We start from the raw sequence: 21588 nt of genomic DNA on the forward strand, positions 1-21588 counted from the left end.
ATTTAGAAAGAAGGATGTTGTGGGGGACCATGTCAAAGGCCTTACAGGAGTACAGATAGATGATATTCGTATCTCTTCCCTTTGCCACTGATGTAGTCATTCCATCATAGGCTGCTAGGTTGGTCAGGCAGGACTTGCCCTTGGTGAAGCCATGCTGGCTGTCTCAAATCACCTACGTGTTGTCCATGTGCCTTAGCACAGCTTCTAGGAGGATCCGTTCCATGATCTTCCCAGGCACAGAGGTGAGAGGTTTTGGAGTGTTCACTGTGGAAAAAAGGTTTGAGCAGTCTGACCTCACAGCTCTGGCCAGGGCAGAGCCCCACTGCAGCGCAGCATGCAGTCAAGAACAAACCCACATCCCTGGGAAGACTGTGGCACCAGATTCCCATCTACTACAAATTAGCAGATTACCAGTTCATGCAGCTGTTCAGGATCTTCCCTATGCTGTCTCTAATTTTTACATCATACCTGTCTGCATATTTATATGTATGATGAGCTTAACATAGTGCACTTGGTTGTTAAGAAATTACTTACATTAATGTTTTCAACTGTTCTTTAAATTGTAATTAATTTTGGATGAACCCAGACCCTAAAACATCCCTGTTTTTACAAAGCTGCTTAGTGTCGTGGTTTGTGCCAGACTGGCCACCAAAGATACCATATTACAAATACTGTGTTATAAAAACACCTGTGTAATTAAATTTAATTCAAATCAGAGTTAAGATCCAAAGAAAAATGGATAAAGGAAATAGTTCAAAATAAAACACTTGGAAGGTTTGCGTTCTTTCAGACTTTCCTTTTCCAAAGTGTCTTGAAATAGGATTTACTGAAAGAACCATGTACTAAAATTGTCGTTGTGGTAGCTCTCTCATATGTGGGGTTAAATATGATTGGATATTGGATGCTGTGCAAAAAGTTAAGAAATGTTGTGAAATATTGCAAAAATTGAATTGATGTATCATTTAAATATTTAATAACTGAAATCGATAAATTGGGTCTGGGTTTTGTTGCTGACTATTTTGTTATATCGGTGTCTGTATTTTTAGGTAGCTCTTTTGGACAAAAGATTGTACTTTTAGTTTAGATCTGCTCTTTGATACTGTTTTGTCACAGGGCAAAACTAGATATCATTTTTCTATTTGGTTGCTTATCATTTAATAGTCTGTGGTCCTTCAGTCTAAATAGCTTCTTACACTTTACACTATTTTAGCTGGTATATTTGGAAAGAACATTTTAAATGCCGAACAGGGTTTTAAGATTTCAGCTTTTCTTATCATTTCTGTTGTTATTCTGAGCAAAGGGAGAGCTTTGGATTCTTTAAACTAAGCATTGGTTGAAAACCAGCTGTGGGGGGAAAAAAAACTTTGAAGAAAACTCTGAATGTGTATTTGTGTCCTGCAAAGTTAAAAGAAAGCACAAAATTTTTAAGTGTAAATGTGACATCTAATGTTTAAAGTGTTTCTGGTTTTTTAATATAAATGTTACAAATCTCCCTATCGAATTCATGGTGATGCTTTCTGTTCAAATACAAAGACATAATCTTATTAGCCAAAGACTAAGAAGATTTCTGTGTTTAGTAGCAATTAGTCTTTGCAGATGCTAAACTGTAGAAACTCCATAGGCAGCTTTAGGATCCTTAAGCATTTCTGCTTTAGTAGCCTTCAGAAGAGTTGCTGATTGTCATTGAACCTCTGTTCTTCTTTCATGTCTGTGAATATCCTCAGCTCCATGATTTTATTTTATTTTCCTCACCAAGTTGACATAATAATTCTCAGTGTTCTGGGGAAGCACCATTTAGGAAGTGCTGTGCGATGCTTCTATACAAAGGTGACTGACACAGATTGTTTGCACATCACCCCAAAAAAGCCAAAATGAAAGAGGACAGTGAGCTTGAAATTTAAAAAATAATAATGAGAAAGATCAATGAAAGGTCGAAGTATTTGCTTTCGTTTAAAAATTAAGTCATTGAACAGTACAGAACTTGTATCAGAAAAGTTGTTATTTAAAAAAACGTCGGGGCTTCGTCAAGAATAGCTTTTTTGCATAAAGTGATAGGAGGCCTGAAACATTATTGTTAAAATTAATATACTCATTGGAATAGTTTCATATATCTCCTGGATGCCTTAGATCAATGTGTGTGTGGACTGATTGTACGTATCAAAAAGCAAAGCAGGCTTAGAGTCTGTTTCATCATGTATCCAGCTGGGATTGTGAATGCTCGTTGCTCTACGCTGAAAGATCAGAGAAGCAGCAGAGAGTAGGAATGGGATCTTGAGTTTCTCCCTGTTCAGGTGACGTGACTGTCTCATCAGGATGTTGTGAAAACTCTCGGTTCTTAGACACAGTCAATAATCAAGGCATCGGTTAGTGGGGCTGTGAGAGGAAATGTGACTTTGTCCTGGGTAGAGTTTGGCTTATAAGGGGCACATTGCAACAGCAACCATTAGGTTCAACATCCTACTGAAACAACAACAAAACACCAAGAAAAAAATCCACAACAGTAGTGGTCCACTTCAAGAAGGGACACTACACAAAAATAAAAATACTTACTAAAAAGAACCTAAAAAAGGTCAGCTAAGAGAAGGAAGTTGTACCAGGTGGTGTAGAAGCTACTTAAGGACACCATATGTGATATTCAAGGCCAGCGCCCACCGCCTGTCATGAGAAGCTTGAGAATAAATGAAAGGAAAGCAGCAGAGCTAGACAACAGAGTAAAGGAAGTTGTTAGAAAGAAGTAGGTGTCTTTTAAAAAACTGAATTCATACCCAAAGGAGTTTTTAAACATACTGAAATGTAAAAAACATGGTAAGACAGGCTAAGGAATATTTGAGCAAACGGTACAAAGAATTAAAACCAGTAATAGGTCTTACTATTCATAAGGAGCAATGCACCTGCCAGTCTTTTGAGCCAACGATCATGGTGTAGAAGGAATACTTAGAGAGGCCTGTTTCAAAGAAGTTAAATTAATTGTTTGCATTGATGTTATCTGTGGAAAAAACTCCAGAGAATCCCATGCGGGAACACTCCTTCTTGGGCTTTCTCAAAGGGTATGTGAAATTGAAGTGATTTGATTTGATTTAATTTAATGGTCATGCAACAAAATAAATGATAAAATAAAATCACCAGTACCAGATTTTATTCACCTAAGAATTCAAGGAAGAAAAATGCCTACTTTACTGATGGTGATGCATAACCACTTGCTTTTCAAATTGCCTTGTTATCAGAGATTTTGAGGCTGGATAATGTGATGACAATTTTTTAAAACAGTTCTTAAATCATCCAGGGAACTGCAAGCCTGTAATCCTGGTGTTTGCCTTAGGCAGTTCAGCACAAATTATAATGCAAAATAAGATTTGTAGATGCCTGAAAACCTGTGATCTGCATGGGAAAGATCAACAGGAGGTATGCAAAGAGGAAATTTACACGTATCTTGGAATTCTTTGAAAAGCCAGGAAATATGTGGATAAGGGTGCTACAGCTGATGTGGTTTCCTTGACTTTCCACAAAGTTTTTGATAAAGCCCCTCACCAAAGGGAGCACATACAGACATAGCTGTAAGGGAAAGTCACAGAATAGGTAAGTAAATGAATAGAATACATCAGTTTTCAAAACGGGGAGGTCACAACTGGAGGCTTGTGTTCGATAGGTGGTCAAGTAAAAAGAGTGAACAGTAAAATTCAGAAGACTTCCTGATGGCTACAGAGATGTTGACTGCACTAAAGGCAAGAGCTGGGTCGCAAAATGGCAGATAAAACATATTTTAGATAGTAGTCAAGTGATGCGCTTCGGAAAAAATAACCAGTCAAAATTCACCTGCAGAATAGTGGGCTCAGAGCTGGATGTTACCAAGCAGGAGTAAGATTTTACAGTATGATAAATAACTGTGAAAACAACATTTCAGCATTTAGCAGCAGACAAAAAGCAAATAAAATAATGCCAATTATTAGGGTAAAAAGTAAAAAAGAAGGAACATCATTATACCACTGTATAAATCCAAAGTTCACCTTATCTTAAGTGCAGTGTACGGCTACTGTTTGATACAGGTTACAGTACTAGGTAGATGGTTGTTGTGACCAAGTATGGTTCTTCTTTTGGCAGGAGTTGACATAGCTTAAGAGTAGGAGAAATTCATCTGTATAGACAGTCAGACAAACATTTAGGATTGAAGGCTCTAGCAGACTGTGATATTTCCCTTTACTTATTATGGTCATTACTGTTAATTGCATTTGCTGTAAATTCAAGAGGTAGTACTCTATTCTGGTAGGCAGCATATATGCAACATTTGCCAGTTTTATATGAATTCTTCATTTGAGAGCATACAAATACAGTATGAATGAACAAACAAAAGACAGTCCCTATCCTTCCAGTCTTTTCCAGTTTTCTCCAACATTGAAAGTGTTGTAGATCACTAAAACCTTTGAAGTAAATTTTTTTCCAAAAAAAGAGTGTAAAAATATTAATATCATCTCGTGCTCCTGAGATCTTTTCAGTATTGCTTTTATTCTAATAAGCCATTACATGTTATTACATTTGTTATCCACAGCTTTTCACTCTTGGCCAAATTGTAGCTGCTGATATCTTAGTTGGCACTAAAAATAACATTTTTTTTCCTCTTACAAAATCCTAAACCAAAATTAAATTCCTCTGCATTGCCTGCTTGGTACACCATGGAAAATCCATCCAGAATATCAGGGAGAAGAAAAGAGTTTAAACTGGATGAAAAATCAGGAGAGGCGTGTGTCCTGTTTCATCTGGGCGAAAGAACAAAAGTAACAGGAGCAACATCCAGAAAGCCACCTGTGGGACTTGGTCCTTGAGCAGGAGAGCCAGCTGCCGTACTTGAGTCATGATGAGCACATTGTGGAGATTTCTAAAGCTCAAAGGATATTCTTTGACTATCTTTTCCTCACTCTGATTTATCTTTTTTTTTTTTTTTAATGTGCTGTTCTAAAGGTTTGTTCTAATAATATTTAGGGACCCAATTTTTAAAATCCCTAGCAGCATCAGCTTATTCTCAGATACTCAAAGACAACCTTCAGTTTGTCATGCTGTGGAACTTTGTATACGTTAGACTTGCAGACACCTAAGTAAATAGCCTCCCATTTTTCATTGTCTTATATGATGCTTTCCCTGAATGTTTCCATCTGCCATTGTCTGAAAGAACTGAAATAATACAGATAAACTTGAGGAAGCTCATCTTTTCAGCCAGGGAGTTGCCAGCAGTGTGTTCGTGCTGATGCTTAGCCTGGATGGGAGGAACAGTGAGCTGTTCCTGTTAGCCTGTGTTAAGCTTTGTATTTAATCTCTTTGTGTCTCCAGCTGCCCTGATGGTAACTACAAAATAACTTGCTAATATAATAGAAGTTAATAAATAAAAGTCAGATTATTCGTAGTCTTGATGTAAATCATTATTTTTATTATTTTCTGTTTTTCCTTGAAGATACAAAATGGAAGTGCTGACTTTTCATTATCAAAATTCAATAAGCAGTATCTATAAACTGAGTCCTATTTCTTTTTAAGTCTGGTTTTTGACATATTTCTGCCTCTGTTCTGTTAAGGAGACAAGCAGTTTGCACGGAGAAAACTTTTAAATGTTTCAGACCAGATGAGACAGGCTGTTAGCAGAGGACTTTCTTTTTGGGCTGACTTTCCTTTTCAGGCTACTCATTCCCACTTCCCTATCACTCTGCCAGTCAGGCAAATGTGACTGCAGCTGCATGGTAAACTGCATCAGGAAAGTAATATAAACTAAAAATAATTCAGAACAAAACAAAAAACAACAACAACAAAAACAAAACCAACCACCAAAGAAAACAGTTATTTTTAATTCTGACCAGTTCCTGAGGAGGGTGTTCTCACTAAGGCTGAAAGAAATGCCTATGAAATTATGACCGTGGCTGGAAAATGTATATGGGCATTTTGTCTGCAAGCCACTTTGCTCAGTCTGAGAGGGCACCGAGTCCAGACTAAACAGGTTAAAGACAATTGCTTCTGGATAATTGGATTATGTGATACATTAAGCCACTTGTGGAGCAGAGATGGGTTTTAGGAGGGAGAGAGGTGACAGGCCATTATGGAACAGAGGGAGAAGAATCATCAGCTCTGCTGGAATTAGCACAGCTGTAGCTGCAGTTGATATTCCTGTCAATGTTGCTTAAGTATGCATTCAACACCTTACTAAGATTGCTTGTGTAGTATATGTTCCCTGCATTTGTTATAACTATGCTGCTTTGACATAACAAACCTCTTCAGTCAGTGTGAAAAATTATTGGAACCAAATTCATATCTATTGCAATTCTATCGGCCTCCCTAGTGGTTTGAAATGTAGAGTCAAAAGGGGTTTTTTTTTATAAAACATTGGATTTTGTTAATTAGTAAAAATTGATTTGATTAGCAGACTCATGTTAAGAAGCACCTTCCTCCATACTGTTAATTTTTGTAAAAGAGACTAATTCTTCTCAGTTGTTGCAAGCATCTAGTCCAAATTCATTGTCTACATTTCCTTTGTAATTAATGGAAGGGGAGAGAGAGAGAAGATGACCTTCAGGGTGCATTTCCATCCCAGCTGGTTTAGGGTGAGGTAAATTTCTTTCTGAAGATGCCAGCGTCTCTCGGTTTATCAGAGAGAGCATAGGTCTAAGTATGCACTAAGTATTTTCTTTTCAGACAGCTAAAGTTGTGGGAGGTGAATCCCACTGAACATTTCATTTGTTAAGATCATTGTGTGGGCTGTGACCTAAACATTATGGTTCATATTTCTTGTACAACTCTTATTTATATTTTAGCATAGTTGTTATAATCAGGTAGCCTTGCTGGCTATGTAAACAACCAGTTCTTGAATTCCATTAAGCACTTGGCTCCTGTGCGTACCACACGCATGTGAATTCAGTAAGCTAACTGTACCATTTGTAAAACAAGTATTTACTTTCATCTGTTTGCTTGTGAAACTGCTCAGATTAATTAGATTGCACCTTGTTCTGGCATGAAGAGGCAGAAACGGAGGCCATTTTATTACTCGTTCTTTCAAGTCAAGTCGTACAAATCCTTTTGGAGTTTCTTTCTCTGGTAAATTCTGTGAGAGTCCTCCTCTTGTTTGCCAGTCTTACTGTGCTGGGATTATGCTAAGAAACATAGCGTTACGAGCTTGAAGAGTACAACAGATTTGTATAATAGCTTTGGAATATTTTTCCTGGTATTTTCCATCCTATTTCTTATGCATGCAAACAAGGTGTTTGCTGTTTTGATCACTGATACCCACTGAGCAAATGTTTTCGTTGAGCTTTCCATACTGATGCACAGGTCTGGCTTTTGCTGGTTCTGAGCTGGTAACAGTTCACTTTGACCCTAGCAGTGAGTTGTTCAAATTAACTCCTTTCATGTGCATTGCTTTGCATTTTTCAACATCTTATTTCATCTGTTCCTGATGTTGAATCACTAGCAGCTCCCGCACATGGAGCAGTAGATACTAAAGAGATATTAAAATACAGGGCAAAAAGTGACAAAAACTGCTAGAGGACTGCCAGTTTAAGAGAACTACATAAAGACTTGTGTTTGGTTTGTTTTCTGTGTTGGAGGAAACTCAGGACGCTTCTGATTTCCTTTGAATTGGGTATGTGTCTTAATAACATACACATGGGAAGACTACATTCATTCTGCCTTTTGACAAGCTTCATCCTGGTCTCTTCAGACCTTCTGCTGTCCTGAGCTACCAAGGATAAGTAAACTTTTGGATTTGACTCAAAACATCTATTATCTGAAGCCCTGTTCCGCTTTCTGCACCATTTTTTTCAAGTGGTATCAAACCAATTGTGGGTGTTTGGCTGCTCAACATGCTGTAGTTTTGCTGAGATTTAGTGATTCTTGGATGCTTAAAGAGCATGTTGGGCCACTTTGCTGAGAGCACAGATTAGAGTAGCTTTATTAGCAAACAGTGTGGTTCAGGTTAACAGAGGGCTGCGAAATTTTATGAACAATGTATCTATGTTTACAGTGAAGTTCACCTATTGTAACACAAATACTCCCATGAAAATCTAAATTAGATCTTAAGATGAAACATTGATGTTTTGTTTATAGCATCTTTCACCATTCATATCTGCCTTCAGTTCTGGTATTTTCTTCCTACAGGACGATACAGACGTTATTTTTCCCACATCCCATATGTCCAAATCATGTATAAAGATATTTAGCTCAAATACCACGCGTGCGAAACATTCCACACTGTGGGTACAAGGTGACGTTTGGTGTGTCTTTAACATGCTGTGGTGCTCGATTACAATACAGCGAATTTATTTTTATGCAGCCTTCTTCATAGAAAGTATGGAAAATTGCATTGCAGTGAGTCATCTGTCAGCTAAAGAACTAAAAGTCTTGTAGTGATATTTAAAGAGAGAAAGTGGCTCAGAGCTGACAGAGTTCAAGACAGAAAAAGAAGCAGAAATGAAGGAGAGGGCCTCCAACCATGGAGAAAATAGAGGCAGACTGGTAGAGGGAGGAGTGATGAGAAAGCCAAACAAGCTGAGAATGTCAGAGGCAGCTCAGGAGACTATGCAGATAATTTGGAAACAAGTGTTGGACTTCAGGTGTCTTTCCTGCATTACACCAGGAAAGATTCTTGGAATGGTGTAAAACCAGGTAAATAAGGGCACTGCACTCTGTGCACTGTGAGGAATTTAGAAACACGCAGGTAGAGGTTGAGGGAAGGATAAATGGCTTAACTTTCTAGAGCAAGACATTAGAACGCTGGCATTCTGCACTCCATGATGTTTAAATGTGTGAGGATTTTGTTCGACCATGAAAGGGGGAATTTCAGTTAATTGGACAGGAATTGCTATAGGCATGAATGTGGACTTCAGCAGCAGTGCAGTCAAAGGGAAGATGGATTCTCTCAGTCTTCCCTTGCTAGCGCCAGGAGGGCTTACACTCCGAAGTGAGCCTGTGGGAGAGGTAGTCAGTTCAGGGTCAGAGATGACTTCAGAACTCGTGACTTTGTGTACAGAGATAATATCTGAGTAAAGAAGCATGAAAGCTGTCTTGGAGAGCAAGAGGGACTTCTTTCCCTTGACATTTGAGCCTTTTGAAGAATTAGCTAGTAAGGGATAATGTAGCAAGGGAATGACAGAACCAAGACAGGCTGTTAACAAGATCAGAGATTACTTGCCAAGGTCACTGATGCCTTGCATGCTTTCCCTATAAAGCTGATGTCCAAAGCTGAGCTAGCAGTAAGATATCCCAAAGGAGGAAGGTGTTTAAGGAGGAGAAAGTAGAAGAATCAGAAACAGATGCCTGGTGGTTTTAAGGCATAGCACTGTCACGGAAGGATGTCATCGACATGAGCAGTGTCGTCTTCTGTTGTGAATTACATGCATTCTTCTGGTGTTCTTGGTCAAGTCTACCAAGTGGTGGTGTGGGGCTCTTGGGGGAGCTCTCTCATCCCATGTTCCCCAGCCTGCCCATACTGGTTTTTGCCCTGGCGATTCTTTTGACCTCACTCTCTGTATGGAACCATATTATCTGCCTTGAGAAAGTAAATGTGATGTAAAGTATGTAGCAAGGAGAGTACAGTCTTTATTGAAAGCAGAAGGGAAAAGAACTTGTCTTCTATCTCAATGCATTCAGAAAAGTTGGCTTTAACGTTGTAGTACTGAAAGGCATTCTGATCATAAAAGTAAGGTTAGAGCCACTCAGATGTCCCACAATTTGAAGAGAGTGATATTTCATTGTATGCAGTTCCAAAATGCTTATTAGGGATCTTCGTGTTTACAACTATTATGTCTCTTTTGAATCTGCAGAGGAGGAATATCAAGGACAAACAAAGAGAAAGCGCATTCGAAGGAAGAAACAAAAGAGCAGTTTGCAAAACTCTAATAATTTACATGGAGAACAAACAGAATCTGGAATGCAAGAGACTCTCGTTCAAGATAATTTACAGCTGCAGCAGATACACAGTCCCAAAATAAGCAAAAACAAAAAGAGGAAAATGAAAAAGAAGCGACAGAAAGAAAAAATGAGAGCAGCTGGCTTGGTAACAAAAACCACCGGTGTGGATTTTACATATCAGCCTGACAAAAACAACAGAGAAGAAGCAGCAGGCTTAAAAGACATAGATGAAAAGGCAGATAGCATTCTGGACTTCCTGCAGGCAACGCAACAAATTTATTTTGCTGACAGTATGTACCACTCTTTCTCCTTTCTTTTTGTGAGTATTGCCACATAGTGGAAAATAGATGTGCACTTATTATTGTGGTAGAATGGGCCAAAACTTCTAGAAAAGTGTCTCTCTCGAACTCAGTAAGACATGCAGGTACTTAGTATTTGTCCCATTTTCTGGTGTGTACATGAATATGTAAGAATCAACATCAATATAAAAAACTGTGTTCCTAATCTCTTTGTTTCTCTGTCTTTGAAAATACACATAATATTCCTTGATCTTTTTTAAAAGATTCCAATTAACTTGGTGTAAATGTAGTGGTTAAAATGGACCAAATTCTTTCCTCTGCAAGCAAACATCCAGAAGCATTACTTGCTTTCAAAGAGCTTCAAATGAGGGCAATAATTGCTATCCTAAATGACTTTCAGGCTTACTATCTCTGAACCAACCTACTTTTCAGAAATTTCTCCTTCCCAGGAGAAGATTTGTTTGTAATATATAAGGAAATCTAGACAGAGAGCATCCAAGAGGAAAGGGGAAGATACTGTTGGCACTGGGAAAGCGTATTGGCATAAAGCACTTGTGAAGAAGGTGAACGTGAACTGATGCTCAATGCACATTCTATAGCACTTTAGAAGGATTGCATGGACGTTATCCCTAATGGCCTATTCAGTGTTCATCTGGCCACTAAAATCGGAGAAATTCCTACTGTATGTTTCTTCTGTTGCCTTCCTAAAAAGCTGCTTGTATGGTGCTTATGTCATAAATGCCTTTCAGAAATAATGAACTTTTAATGGCAAGTGCTATAGTACTTATCTGTACATATACCAGTTTATGTTGGTATCATCTAGAATTAAATGTGTTTTCTTAAGGGCAAGCTCGTGTGTTCTTTAGTTGCTCAGCCCTGAACATAGCTTTAAAATTATAACTGTCTTGTAAAACTATAAAAAAGTGGTGAAAAAATTTTCAAAGTGCATAACCTTGACTGTCTTTGTGGAGCTGAATGAAGAATATTAAACAGCTTACCTACCTGTGTGAGTCCATCTTAAGTCAGAGCTGTCAGCTCCTAGTCCCATAAAATTCATCTTTAGACTACAGAGTTACTTTAAAAACCCTGTTAAGATGACATCAGGGAATTCATGTTAATTTTTTTCTCAAGGTTTATACATAGAATTTTCTTTGCTTACTGTTCACATTTTTTTGCTGTGTCAGGTCTTTGTACTAAGCCTAGCACTCGAAATCCATCCTCCTTTCTGGCTAATGTATTTCCATCACCAAAAATAAGAATTTTACTACTTGAGTGTATGGCTAAGTAAATGTAAGCTAAACTACATGCATTTGCTGGAGTGGAACTCCAGAGTAACTGAGCAAGATTGCAAACTCAGTTAACATTTCTGTTGTTAACACATGAGCCAGAACAGAAACCTGGTCAGTTGTCCACAGCTGTGTTGCATGTTCGATCTTAAGAAAAAGTGTTGAGCTTCCAGCTTTCCTGGAAGTCAAGTTCAGGTTTTAGCACTGGTTGACAGATCGACTGGCTCTGGTGTCAAACCTACAGATCAGAGGGTTGAGCCGGTGAGGACCTTGGAATCCACACAGAGAAATTCTCAGGTAAAAGAAAGTTCATCTGCAGATAAGATGTCACATCCATAAATCAGAGTGTGACTAACTTTCTTGTTAGGCAAATCCCAGTTTATATATAGATCTGACATTATGCTGTTTGCCTTTTCTAGTTGAGTGACTTTAACGCTCCCTTTTTTTTTTTTAGATAAAATTGGAAGGCATTGCTTTTAGCAGCATTTCCAAATGGTCACATTGGGTTATGCTTCTTGTACTTATGTCAGAAAGCTGAATCGGGAAAAATCTGTTCTTCTCAGTTGGCTTGCTGGTAAAAAACAGAAGAATTAAAGGGAGTCTGGTTAAAGGGACAGACCATACATTGTTACTGGAATGGAAGAACAAATTTATGCTTTAGTACTGTAGAAACAATGTATGTCCTCTGCTCTCTTGCATGCTGCAATATCTGCCTTTTAAATAAAAACGTAGAGGTACAATAACAAGATAATTGGATGCGTCCGGAAGTGCTTTGCAGTAGTTTCACAGAGTTGTTCCCTGCCTCCACATGTGTGTACATTTTTATAATACATAGTGTGTAGGAAGCAAAACCACAGTGCTTTGGCCACAGTACAGTTTCTTCATCACACCTTCTTCCTGTGCTAACGTGGAAAATTTAGGTTCCTCTTGTATCCCTGTCACTATGAATCCCATTTTCTTTTTTGCTTTTTGATTTTGATACTTCCCCTCTTACCATTGTTTTAATATTTAACAAAAAATAGGAGGAGCAAGCTGCTCTTTAGTACCTGATATTTGGTTTTAAGTTGTATTAAAAAGGAAGATGCTGTCTTTGAGAAAAAGGATAATTAGGAAAATTCTGTGTGCTCACTGAGTATTTTTAATGTGGTTTTCCAATTGTTTTTCCAGATAAATCAGAATGCATGGATTCTGCTGTAAATTCAGCAACTGCCCAAGAGCTTTTGCAATATCTTGAGTCTCGCACCATCTCTTCTTCAGATGTGACCCTTCTACATCAGCTGAAATCCCTTGTATTGCTACAGGATATTGAGAGATTGAAGGATGCTTTGAAACAATTCCAAGAACAATCCATGATGCCTCCTGGTAGGTACCATTCACTCATGTTCATTAACTGATGATCTTTTTTGTATGGATTAAAATTAAGATTTGTCACAAGATTTTTATTAGGAAGCTGTAATTATATAGTGGTAAATATATGCTTATGCAGAATTTGAAAACATAATTCCCACCAAAAATACAGTGATTTTCCCTGTTTCTTGTTTGGTTACAATCAATACAGAAACTTTTCATACTTTGCAGCAACTATACAGCACAAGGTGATTCGGGTTCTTAAAACAGTATTTTTTAAATCTTAACTGTTTTAAGATTTAATCATGTTTAAAGCATATTTTTAATACATTCTCTTTATAGACTTTTTAAATCACGGGAATTAACTTGTTTGTCTTGGAGATTTCATTCATCTAGTTAAGGATTAATTTTACATGCATAAGAATTAACAAAGCCCATTATTTCCTTTCTTCTTGGTCATCTACGTGGATTTTTAAAAAAAGATTTTGCATGCCAAAGTTTGATTTACAGCTTTGTTTTTGTTTAAATATAAATGCCTGGTTTAAGTTTCTAAAAAATACTGTTAATTATGTAAAAACATGAAATCACTCTTTATAATAAATGATATTATAAAGTCATTCATGAAAAGAAGAATTATTCTGTTACTAAATCTTTTCATCCCTGAGGCACAAGACTGATTTCATTCATGCTCCTTTTTTTCTCTATTATAACCCCTATCATTTTAGTAGAATTTCTTCTTGGACAGTTAATGATTCCTCAAGTGACTGTGGGATCAACATGTAGTCCACAGACGGTATAATAATTCATTGTCCAAGTAGTCTTCATTTAAACATTGTTACTTGTCATTAGTACTTTTGTTGCAGCATCAGCCAAATCTACAAGATCTGCTGAATTTTCTTGCCTCACAAAGAATTTAATCAGAGTTGAGAGCACTTGCTATGGCACAAGAGAATCTCAGCCATTTTAGATAATGCTCTAAGTCTTTTGAAGAGTAACAACTGAGCTGGTATAGTGTGGTAACAGAGTAAATAAGATCATAGCCATCAGAGGCTTAGCAATAACGTTACAGCTTGTAACATCATTAAATAATTTATAGCATAATAGTGGATGAAGATCCCAGTCAAGACTTGATCAAAGACACTAAGGCTTGTAAGATCATTAAATATTTTACAGCGTGATAGTGGCTGAAGACCCCAGTCCAGACTGGAGCCTACTGCATGCTATGCATTGTAAAAACACAGGAAAGAGGGAATTCCTGCCGTTAGAGTCCATAGCTGACAGATTTGGAAAAGGACACTCTTAAAGAAATACATATGTATTCCTTAAAGTGTAGATATGGAGTATGACAACACTTAAGGTTCTGATAGGTCTGACGTACCCACATATACATGGAACAAAATCCTTCTGTGCATTCAATAATTAATTTCAAGCCTAGATTCTATGATCTTAATTATAATCGGATAGTCTCATTGGATGTAATACACATTTGCAAACTAAGTAGGACTCAGCAGGAATAGTGGTAATGGTATAGGCCCTTTATTAAATGACCTAATTCAGCTGCTGTTGATTAAATCAAAATGGAACTGTTGAAGTGACCGCATTCAGGATATTCCTTAAAGGCCTTATCCAAATTCTACTCAATACAGTAGGAATTCTGTTGGGTTTTGCAGCCTTGAGGCAAGCTGCTCTGTTTACTTTTATATAGCAGAAATGTCAAACTGAAGAGAGAAAAGAAAACAGAAGCAAATTAGAAACAAATGCATGCAACTACCCTAATTTTCTGATGTATATTTTGTCACTTGAAGAAGCAGAAGACAATTTTCTGAGTGATTTTTAAAATTCATTTACATTTCTGCTGATCAGGCTGAAATTGTTTACTCTTCCAGTTGATTATTTTTCCTAGTAACTGTTGTCACTCCAGGCTCAATTCTAATCTCATTCTAAGTTCACAGTGGTGTAACCGTAGTAGTTGATTTGATATTCATGAGGTACAAAAGCATAAGAAAGAGGAAAATACATGGTTATACATTATTAAAGGATAATTAAGCACATGCTAGATATTAATTTGCCTCAGCAGAGTTTAACGATACATTCTATTTGTAATTCAGGAAATTCAGTGAATGAGAAGATAGTGCTCTGAAATTTTACCTTGAATTAGGCTTTTAATTATACTTTTTTCCTACTTTTGGCTCAAAAATAGGTTATCTTGCTCAGTTTTTTGAATTTTAGATCTCATTCCCACTAAACAGGTGATAAAAGTTAAGAGTTATTACAAAAACTTGTCTCAGCAAATTCAAGTTCTTGTTATAGAAATACAGATTCGATCTGTTTATGAAGATAAAAATGTACAGTACATCATAATAATCTCAAATTGTTTTACGAATTTGTCTGATTATCCTGTATTTTTTCTGTTTGGTTTACTGGGGCATGATGTACTAGAAGGAAAGGTCATTCCTTATTAACATGATGAAAAGAATTTTTTTCTTAATTTTAGCAAGGTGTATTATTCTTGCAAAATGAATCTATTTTATTCCCTATAATTCAAGAAGCAATATGTTAACCCTTTTTCCTGTGGTTATGATTCTACTTAAGATGCCACCGTCAAAGGAATAATAATGGGTGCTATGTTTTGTTCAGTTTTGTCTTTAACTCGAGGAAGGAAAGAGTAGGAAAAAAATGAGAAGTGATCCATCTTTTTCATATAAGTGCACATTCCCCATTAGTAAACTTTACAAAATAAACATACCATTATATATCTTTTATTTCCTCTTATATATATATATATATATGTTGCGGTTTAATCAAATTTTCCAGTGGGGCTACCAAGTCCCACTTGGCACGTTTATGTCTACTGATGGTAAATTTGCTTTCCTCAGTAACTTTTTACAGCCCTTTTAGAGTAAAGCTATGGACTGCCCCAGTTCTGCAGACCACAAATTGAAAACCACTGGTTCAAGACCATGTTTTGGTATTCCATTCACACCTCTTAGCACGTTATTCAGACCGTGAATCATGGTTCAACCAAAAGAAAAAAGAAACAACGAAGAATGTTCCTGTTTTATCTTAAGCTCTTAGATCCCAGTATTTGCAGTCATATCAAAGAAAGGTCTAACAAGATTGGTGGTAGGGTCTGAAAAATGTTGCAGGAATAGGAAATTGCTAAAGAGATTGAAACAGAAAAATTATCAACATTAAGGTATTATCTTTAACTCTTCATTTAAATAAGAAGACATACTTGAACAAGAAAATCTCTATGGTTAAGAGATACTGGTTGTTCTGGCTAGTTGTCATCCTCCATCAGCTTACCTCGTACTTTGTGCTTCAAGTTAGTCCCTCAAGTTACCTTTGACCTCATACTTCAGCAATCATACAAAGTTGAGGTTGGTCAAGAGTTTTTGTTTGAACATGACTATTTAAAATGTCATTGTTCTCAGACTGTAAAAAAGAACACAATGTCCTATTACTATTTCCATTTATTTGGTAGTCTTTAACAAAAAAAGTACTTACCTCTACCTAAAGTCTTTCATAAATGCAGGGAAAAGAATGTTTAGAATTCAAATAGACATACTTTTCTCATGATGAGGGCTTGGCTGATCTCTGTCGGACAGGCAGTGGCCATTTGCAAACGGAAGCCAGACACCTTCATGATCCTGCACAGTGCAGCGGGCAAAGGAGAAGACCTGTGACTAGTGGCTCCAGCTTCATTTGCTGTTTGGAAACTGCAGCTTTTGAAATGAGGGCTACTCAATTCCCATTTCACATCAATTATTAAAGCATAGGTGATCACCTAATTAAAAAAAAAAAGTCATTATCTCCTAATTTATGAACTCATTCAGCTTCTACTCATCAACTTCATTCTATTATCTATTAACATTTTCTCTTTGTTGGTTAGTATCAAGTCTCAAATATACTCTTCCCTTGTTGCCTAGGAAATTATCACTCACAGAAGAGCTAGAAGCTTCTTTTAACTGTCGTTTTTTGGAGGGTTGTCCTTTATATGTGTCTCCCTTGCAGGGGGTGGGGAAGGTACATTTTGCAGACCAGAAGTATACAGTTCTTGTGTGCCAACAGTGCACAGGCTGGATACACAGAGGCCCTACAATGGTTACGTTTAACCTTTCTTTTTTTTTAATGAACATTCAAAGAAAAGGAAATGAAATGTGAAAGCTATGTTAGCGTAACATAATAGAATCATCTTAAATGTGATATTCTGTGATAAGTACTGTAGAAAGTCCTGTCGTTAAAAATAAATAAAGTCACATAGATAATCTCTGAATTAAGAGAGAAGCCATGGCAGCTTTAATGTAGCTGCCTGTGCAAAACGACTCATTCTCAACTGGGGCTTCCAGGTGCTACTGTAAGTTAAATAATAATGTGTGAAATTACTCTCCACACAGAAAGAAGTGGAGGAGATTGCACTCTTTTAACCTTACCTATATGATCATGTCATTTCAATCACCTTTTTTTTTGAGATATTTAATCATAACAAATAGGACATTCCAAAATATAGAATCAAAACTGTTTCTTATACAAATAACTGGCCTCCTAGAAGAAAATGCGCCTGTTTGTCTAGAAATTCATATGTATTAGTCTTCAGGCTCCAATATCTGCATTGGCTCTATTGAAATGCTAATATCGAATGGAAACAGATGTTTGCACAAGTCTTTAACATTCAGAAATGTCATAGAGGTATTTCAGGAGAAATGTGTTTTCTTTGTTTCAGATCATACCAAGACAGTCACGTCTCTGTTTCACTACTGGATTACAGATATCCTTCCTGTGAAGAACAGGAAATAAAGCCTTGCCTGTGTCCGTATGTGCAGGGTTAAAATGTAATATACAAACTCTTAACCAAGTAGCAATTGTTCGGGAAGAGCAGTGTCAATACCCATTCGACACCTTCAGGTAAATGAATTATTTTCTGTGTTACAAACTCCAGAAGACAACAAACAGGGTATAACTACATGTGATTTTTGTGTTTGATTGGTCAAGAATACCCATGTGGCCTGAGTCTTCAGCTGGATTAGTGTGTGCATTTCACTTTAGGATAAGGAACCTATCTGGAATGATAAAGTCTGTATCAAGTATTTTGTTTAAGAAGTATAGTATTTTTTTGTTTGTTTATAAATTGATCATTCCTTTCTGGAATTTTTATTTCTTGACTTTTCTTGTTTATCTAATATATCTGTTTACCTGAAAAGCAAAAATATATTTTTATATTTAAATCTAAGCAACAATATGTCTGAGGAATGTATTTTTGCTGAATAAACTGCTAAATTATGGAAATAGATAAATTTCTACATGTGGGTCATGTAGATACTGTTTGGAGTTATACAGAAACTTGGATAGCATTTTCAGAGCTATTCCACAGCCCAGCCTGTTAAAATCCAATGGCCTTCACCGACTGCAGAATTATGGGACTGGGTTCTTTCAAAGATCACTGTGTAGTCTTTCTGTAACTGAATTTGTCCATGGGTAGGTGATACAGTAAATAATATCCAAGGTTGAAAAATATTTTGGAATCCTGAAGAAAAAAATGCTTCCTGAGAGGCTCTTCTCTCAGCTGAGTCATTCACCTGATAGGTGATACAGAGCAAACCGGTTCTTATATCTTAGTGTGTTAGCTTCCTCATCAGTAGGATAGGGGCAGCATATTTATCTCCTGCGACGTATGTGTGGAAATATATTACCAATGGGACTATATAAATATTTTGTGGGGGTTTTGCTTTGTTTTTTTATTATATTGCCTGATGTATCCTATTGCAAGGCATTGTTTTTAGTGATGCTCAAAAATGCGTAATAAAAATACAATCATACCTCTTTCTCATTAACTAAAGAAGTTAAAAGGGGTTCAGTAACATGCCAGAGGATTGCAGGTGCAGAAAAAATGGTCTTATGGCTAAAGCAGCTGTGTGCAGATCTGGAGAACTTGAGTTAGGTCTGAATCTGCTAGGAAAGATACTTAGACCATACTTTGCAGAGAGGAATCTTAACGGTGTGTTCCCTGGTTTAATGCTTCTGACTTGCTAACACATAGGCACTGAACTGTAGCTGTGACTTTTCATTGAGATGCTGTATGCCTCAGTCCCACATCCGGAGAATGAAGAAAATATCACTTGAATGTGAAGCACCTAGATACTCTATTGACAGACCCTGGCAGAAATTAAATCACTTCATCCTCAGATTGAGGTTTGAACGTCATGCGGTAAATGAGGTCTAGGAACTGTAAAAAAAGGATATGCAGCAACTCATTAGGTAAGCATCATCTGTCCTATACACTGAATATGAAAAAAGTAAATGAGATCATGTAATTAAAGACAGTATTTTGAAACACAAGTACAAACCAGGTCAAATTAGGACTGTACAAACTGCAGTGTTTGCATTTCCTGATGCTCAAGGGACTCTGCTGAGGGATGTTATAAGACTGCTGCCTTGGGTGGGCCCCAGGACCTATGGATTCCTCCTCCTTGTCCTCTGGATCCCAGGCTGGTGCACCTGGAGACCTGAATGCCTCTCCATCCCACGCCAGTGGAGGCGACTGCAGCTTTCATCTTTCCAGGTTCAGTCGGTAGTGATGCTTAGGGAAATATCTCAGGGACTCATACACACACACACACACACACACACAACACTCGCACGGCTGACTACACACAAGCACACCCCCATTCGCAGATCCCTCAGATACCATCACAGGCCCCCAGCCTCTCTCATATCCCTGCCTGGGTCCTGGGCCCTCTTACCGCTCGGCAGCTCTCCTTCTCACCAGCTAGTCCAGCCTGACACGCACTACCACACGTTCACACGCTTATCTTACGAGCACTCACGCACTTGTCTCACAGTTGTGTTTATTGCTTTCATTTCTCTTCTTTATTATTTCTGTTACAGTGCGTGGCCATTTCTCATAATATTAAAGTATTTTTTAAAATTACACTGAATTCTAAATAGCTGCACACAGAGGAGAAGATTTGGGGTATCTGCCAAACAGAAATATTTTGTACTATCAGTAGTCTAATCCCAGAACGCGAGTAAGATTTCTCAGGTCAGAAATGTACTTTGCTTGAATTGGGTAATGATAAGGAAAAGATGGCTTTCAGTCTCTCTTTTTTTCTTTCCCTTTAATCAGTGTAAGAGCCTTGTATTCTGTGCAGAATTCGGCTGGTTCTAACAAAGCAAGCCTGGGAACAGTTTCAGAGCGTAGCTAGTTAGAGTCAGTGATATCTGATGTCTTTGTAAATGACCTGCGATAGGAACTGAATCTTAAGACTTATCAAACCTGCCACTGTTACACTAACGGGGATTATACAGAGTAGAGGATAAAGTAAAATCTGAGATGTTGGAGAGTTTAGAAAATTGGACCAAATTCAAGAAGATAGATTGTAGATTGTCACGGTAGATAAACGCAATCACATAAGGGTATATTTGTTTCTGAAACGAATGTGCCAAACAGCAGTGTGCTGAACTGCAACATGCATAAGGACACTTAAGAGCAATATAGAAAAGAACACAGCAGAAGGATGTAGTTTAGAAGCAAAAGAAATGGGCATTACTCATCCTATAATAATACCAGTTGGGGAATGGTCGGGGGGAAGGATTGCTTGGTTCCATGTTTGACATCCTATTTGCAGTCACAAATACACAAGAATTTTAATACCTGGTCACTTTTCTCTGCTTCTTCTCTAAAAGAAATGGTGCTGAATTTCCCTACAGCCTGTATGGTTTATTTGAGCAGCAGTATAACCAACACAGCTGGGATATGAAAACTGAAAAATTTGAGTAAATATCCACCAGGGAACAGAGTGTGTTTCACATTTCACTATACATGGCTCCTTCAGCATAGCAATGAAACATTTGTCACTGTGGATTTTCATGCTAAACTCATAAATGGCAAAGGAGATTGTGTCGAATTTTTGCTTCTTCCACATCATTCAGTCAAATGAATGTGCAGTATCATGTGGAATTTCTGAGGCATGGAAGAGATTTTTACTGGACTTTGCATCAGAGAAATTCAGACTGAGCTGTACACACACTATTATCAGCATATTTCAAACTTCTGGGAAGACAGAACTTTAAAATTTTGTTTTTAAAACCTAACTGGGCTACAACAGTAGGAAGAATTTAAGGATCAACTAGAACGTAGCCTACATGTGGCTTCAAGAGTTAACTTTCTAGTTGGCGTAATTAAACATTCCACAGTAAGGACGGAACCAGCAGCACAGTGGGAGAGAAGTTGGGCTCTGAGTAGGTGGTGGTCCCTTCCCTAGACTCTGTGTACAAGCAAAACTACAGAGGCTGAAGTAGTTTGGGACATCTGTAGTAGTGAATAGCTGATGACTATGCTTATGTGCAAGGGGTATGAGTTCAAACCATTATCTGTATATATAGGTATGTGTTTTAGTCTCAAAATTGCCTGTAAGACCTTAATTCTTCTCTTTTGTGGATATGTAATGTGGGAATGAGTCTCTAATGTTACGGATTTTTACTGCTTCATAAGTAGTGCAATATTTTATATAGTACTTTACAGTCATATAACATTATAAATTCATTAATGTGTTTTCTATGACAGCTGGCTTTTCTCCCCTGCACCAGTGCAGGGGATTATGACTCAGTAGGCTGAAACACTGAAATGACATCTGGAAAAAAAAAGACTTTAAAAAAAAGACAAAGAAGGAAAAACGTGGTGGGTGGCAGCATGAAGGCAGAAAATTGTTGTCTTTGACCAAAGAAAACATGTTTCTCCCAGTAGTATTTGGTATGCCATAAAACCAGTCCAGAGACGCAGA

At 37.5% G+C, this 21588-nt stretch overlaps 1 protein-coding gene across 4 annotated transcripts in view; it reads left to right on the forward strand.

Moving 5' to 3' along the window:
• The window catches only part of ERICH1 (glutamate rich 1), a 97399-nt gene that overhangs the window by 53115 nt on the left and 22696 nt on the right, over nt 1-21588 (forward strand). For 2 of the 4 annotated variants that reach the window (XM_054195566.1, XM_054195567.1), the window contains 3 exons: nt 9789-10166; nt 12629-12823; nt 17532-18839. In XM_054195566.1, coding sequence (XP_054051541.1) covers nt 9789-10166; nt 12629-12823; nt 17532-17605 — 647 coding nt within the window. In that variant the 3' untranslated portion in view covers nt 17606-18839. The other 2 variants (XR_008465475.1, XR_008465474.1) reach the window with 2 other exon arrangements.

Source organism: Rissa tridactyla, chromosome 3 (genome assembly GCF_028500815.1).
Source record: "Rissa tridactyla isolate bRisTri1 chromosome 3, bRisTri1.patW.cur.20221130, whole genome shotgun sequence".
In the NCBI taxonomy this organism is placed as follows: Eukaryota; Metazoa; Chordata; class Aves; order Charadriiformes; family Laridae; genus Rissa; species Rissa tridactyla.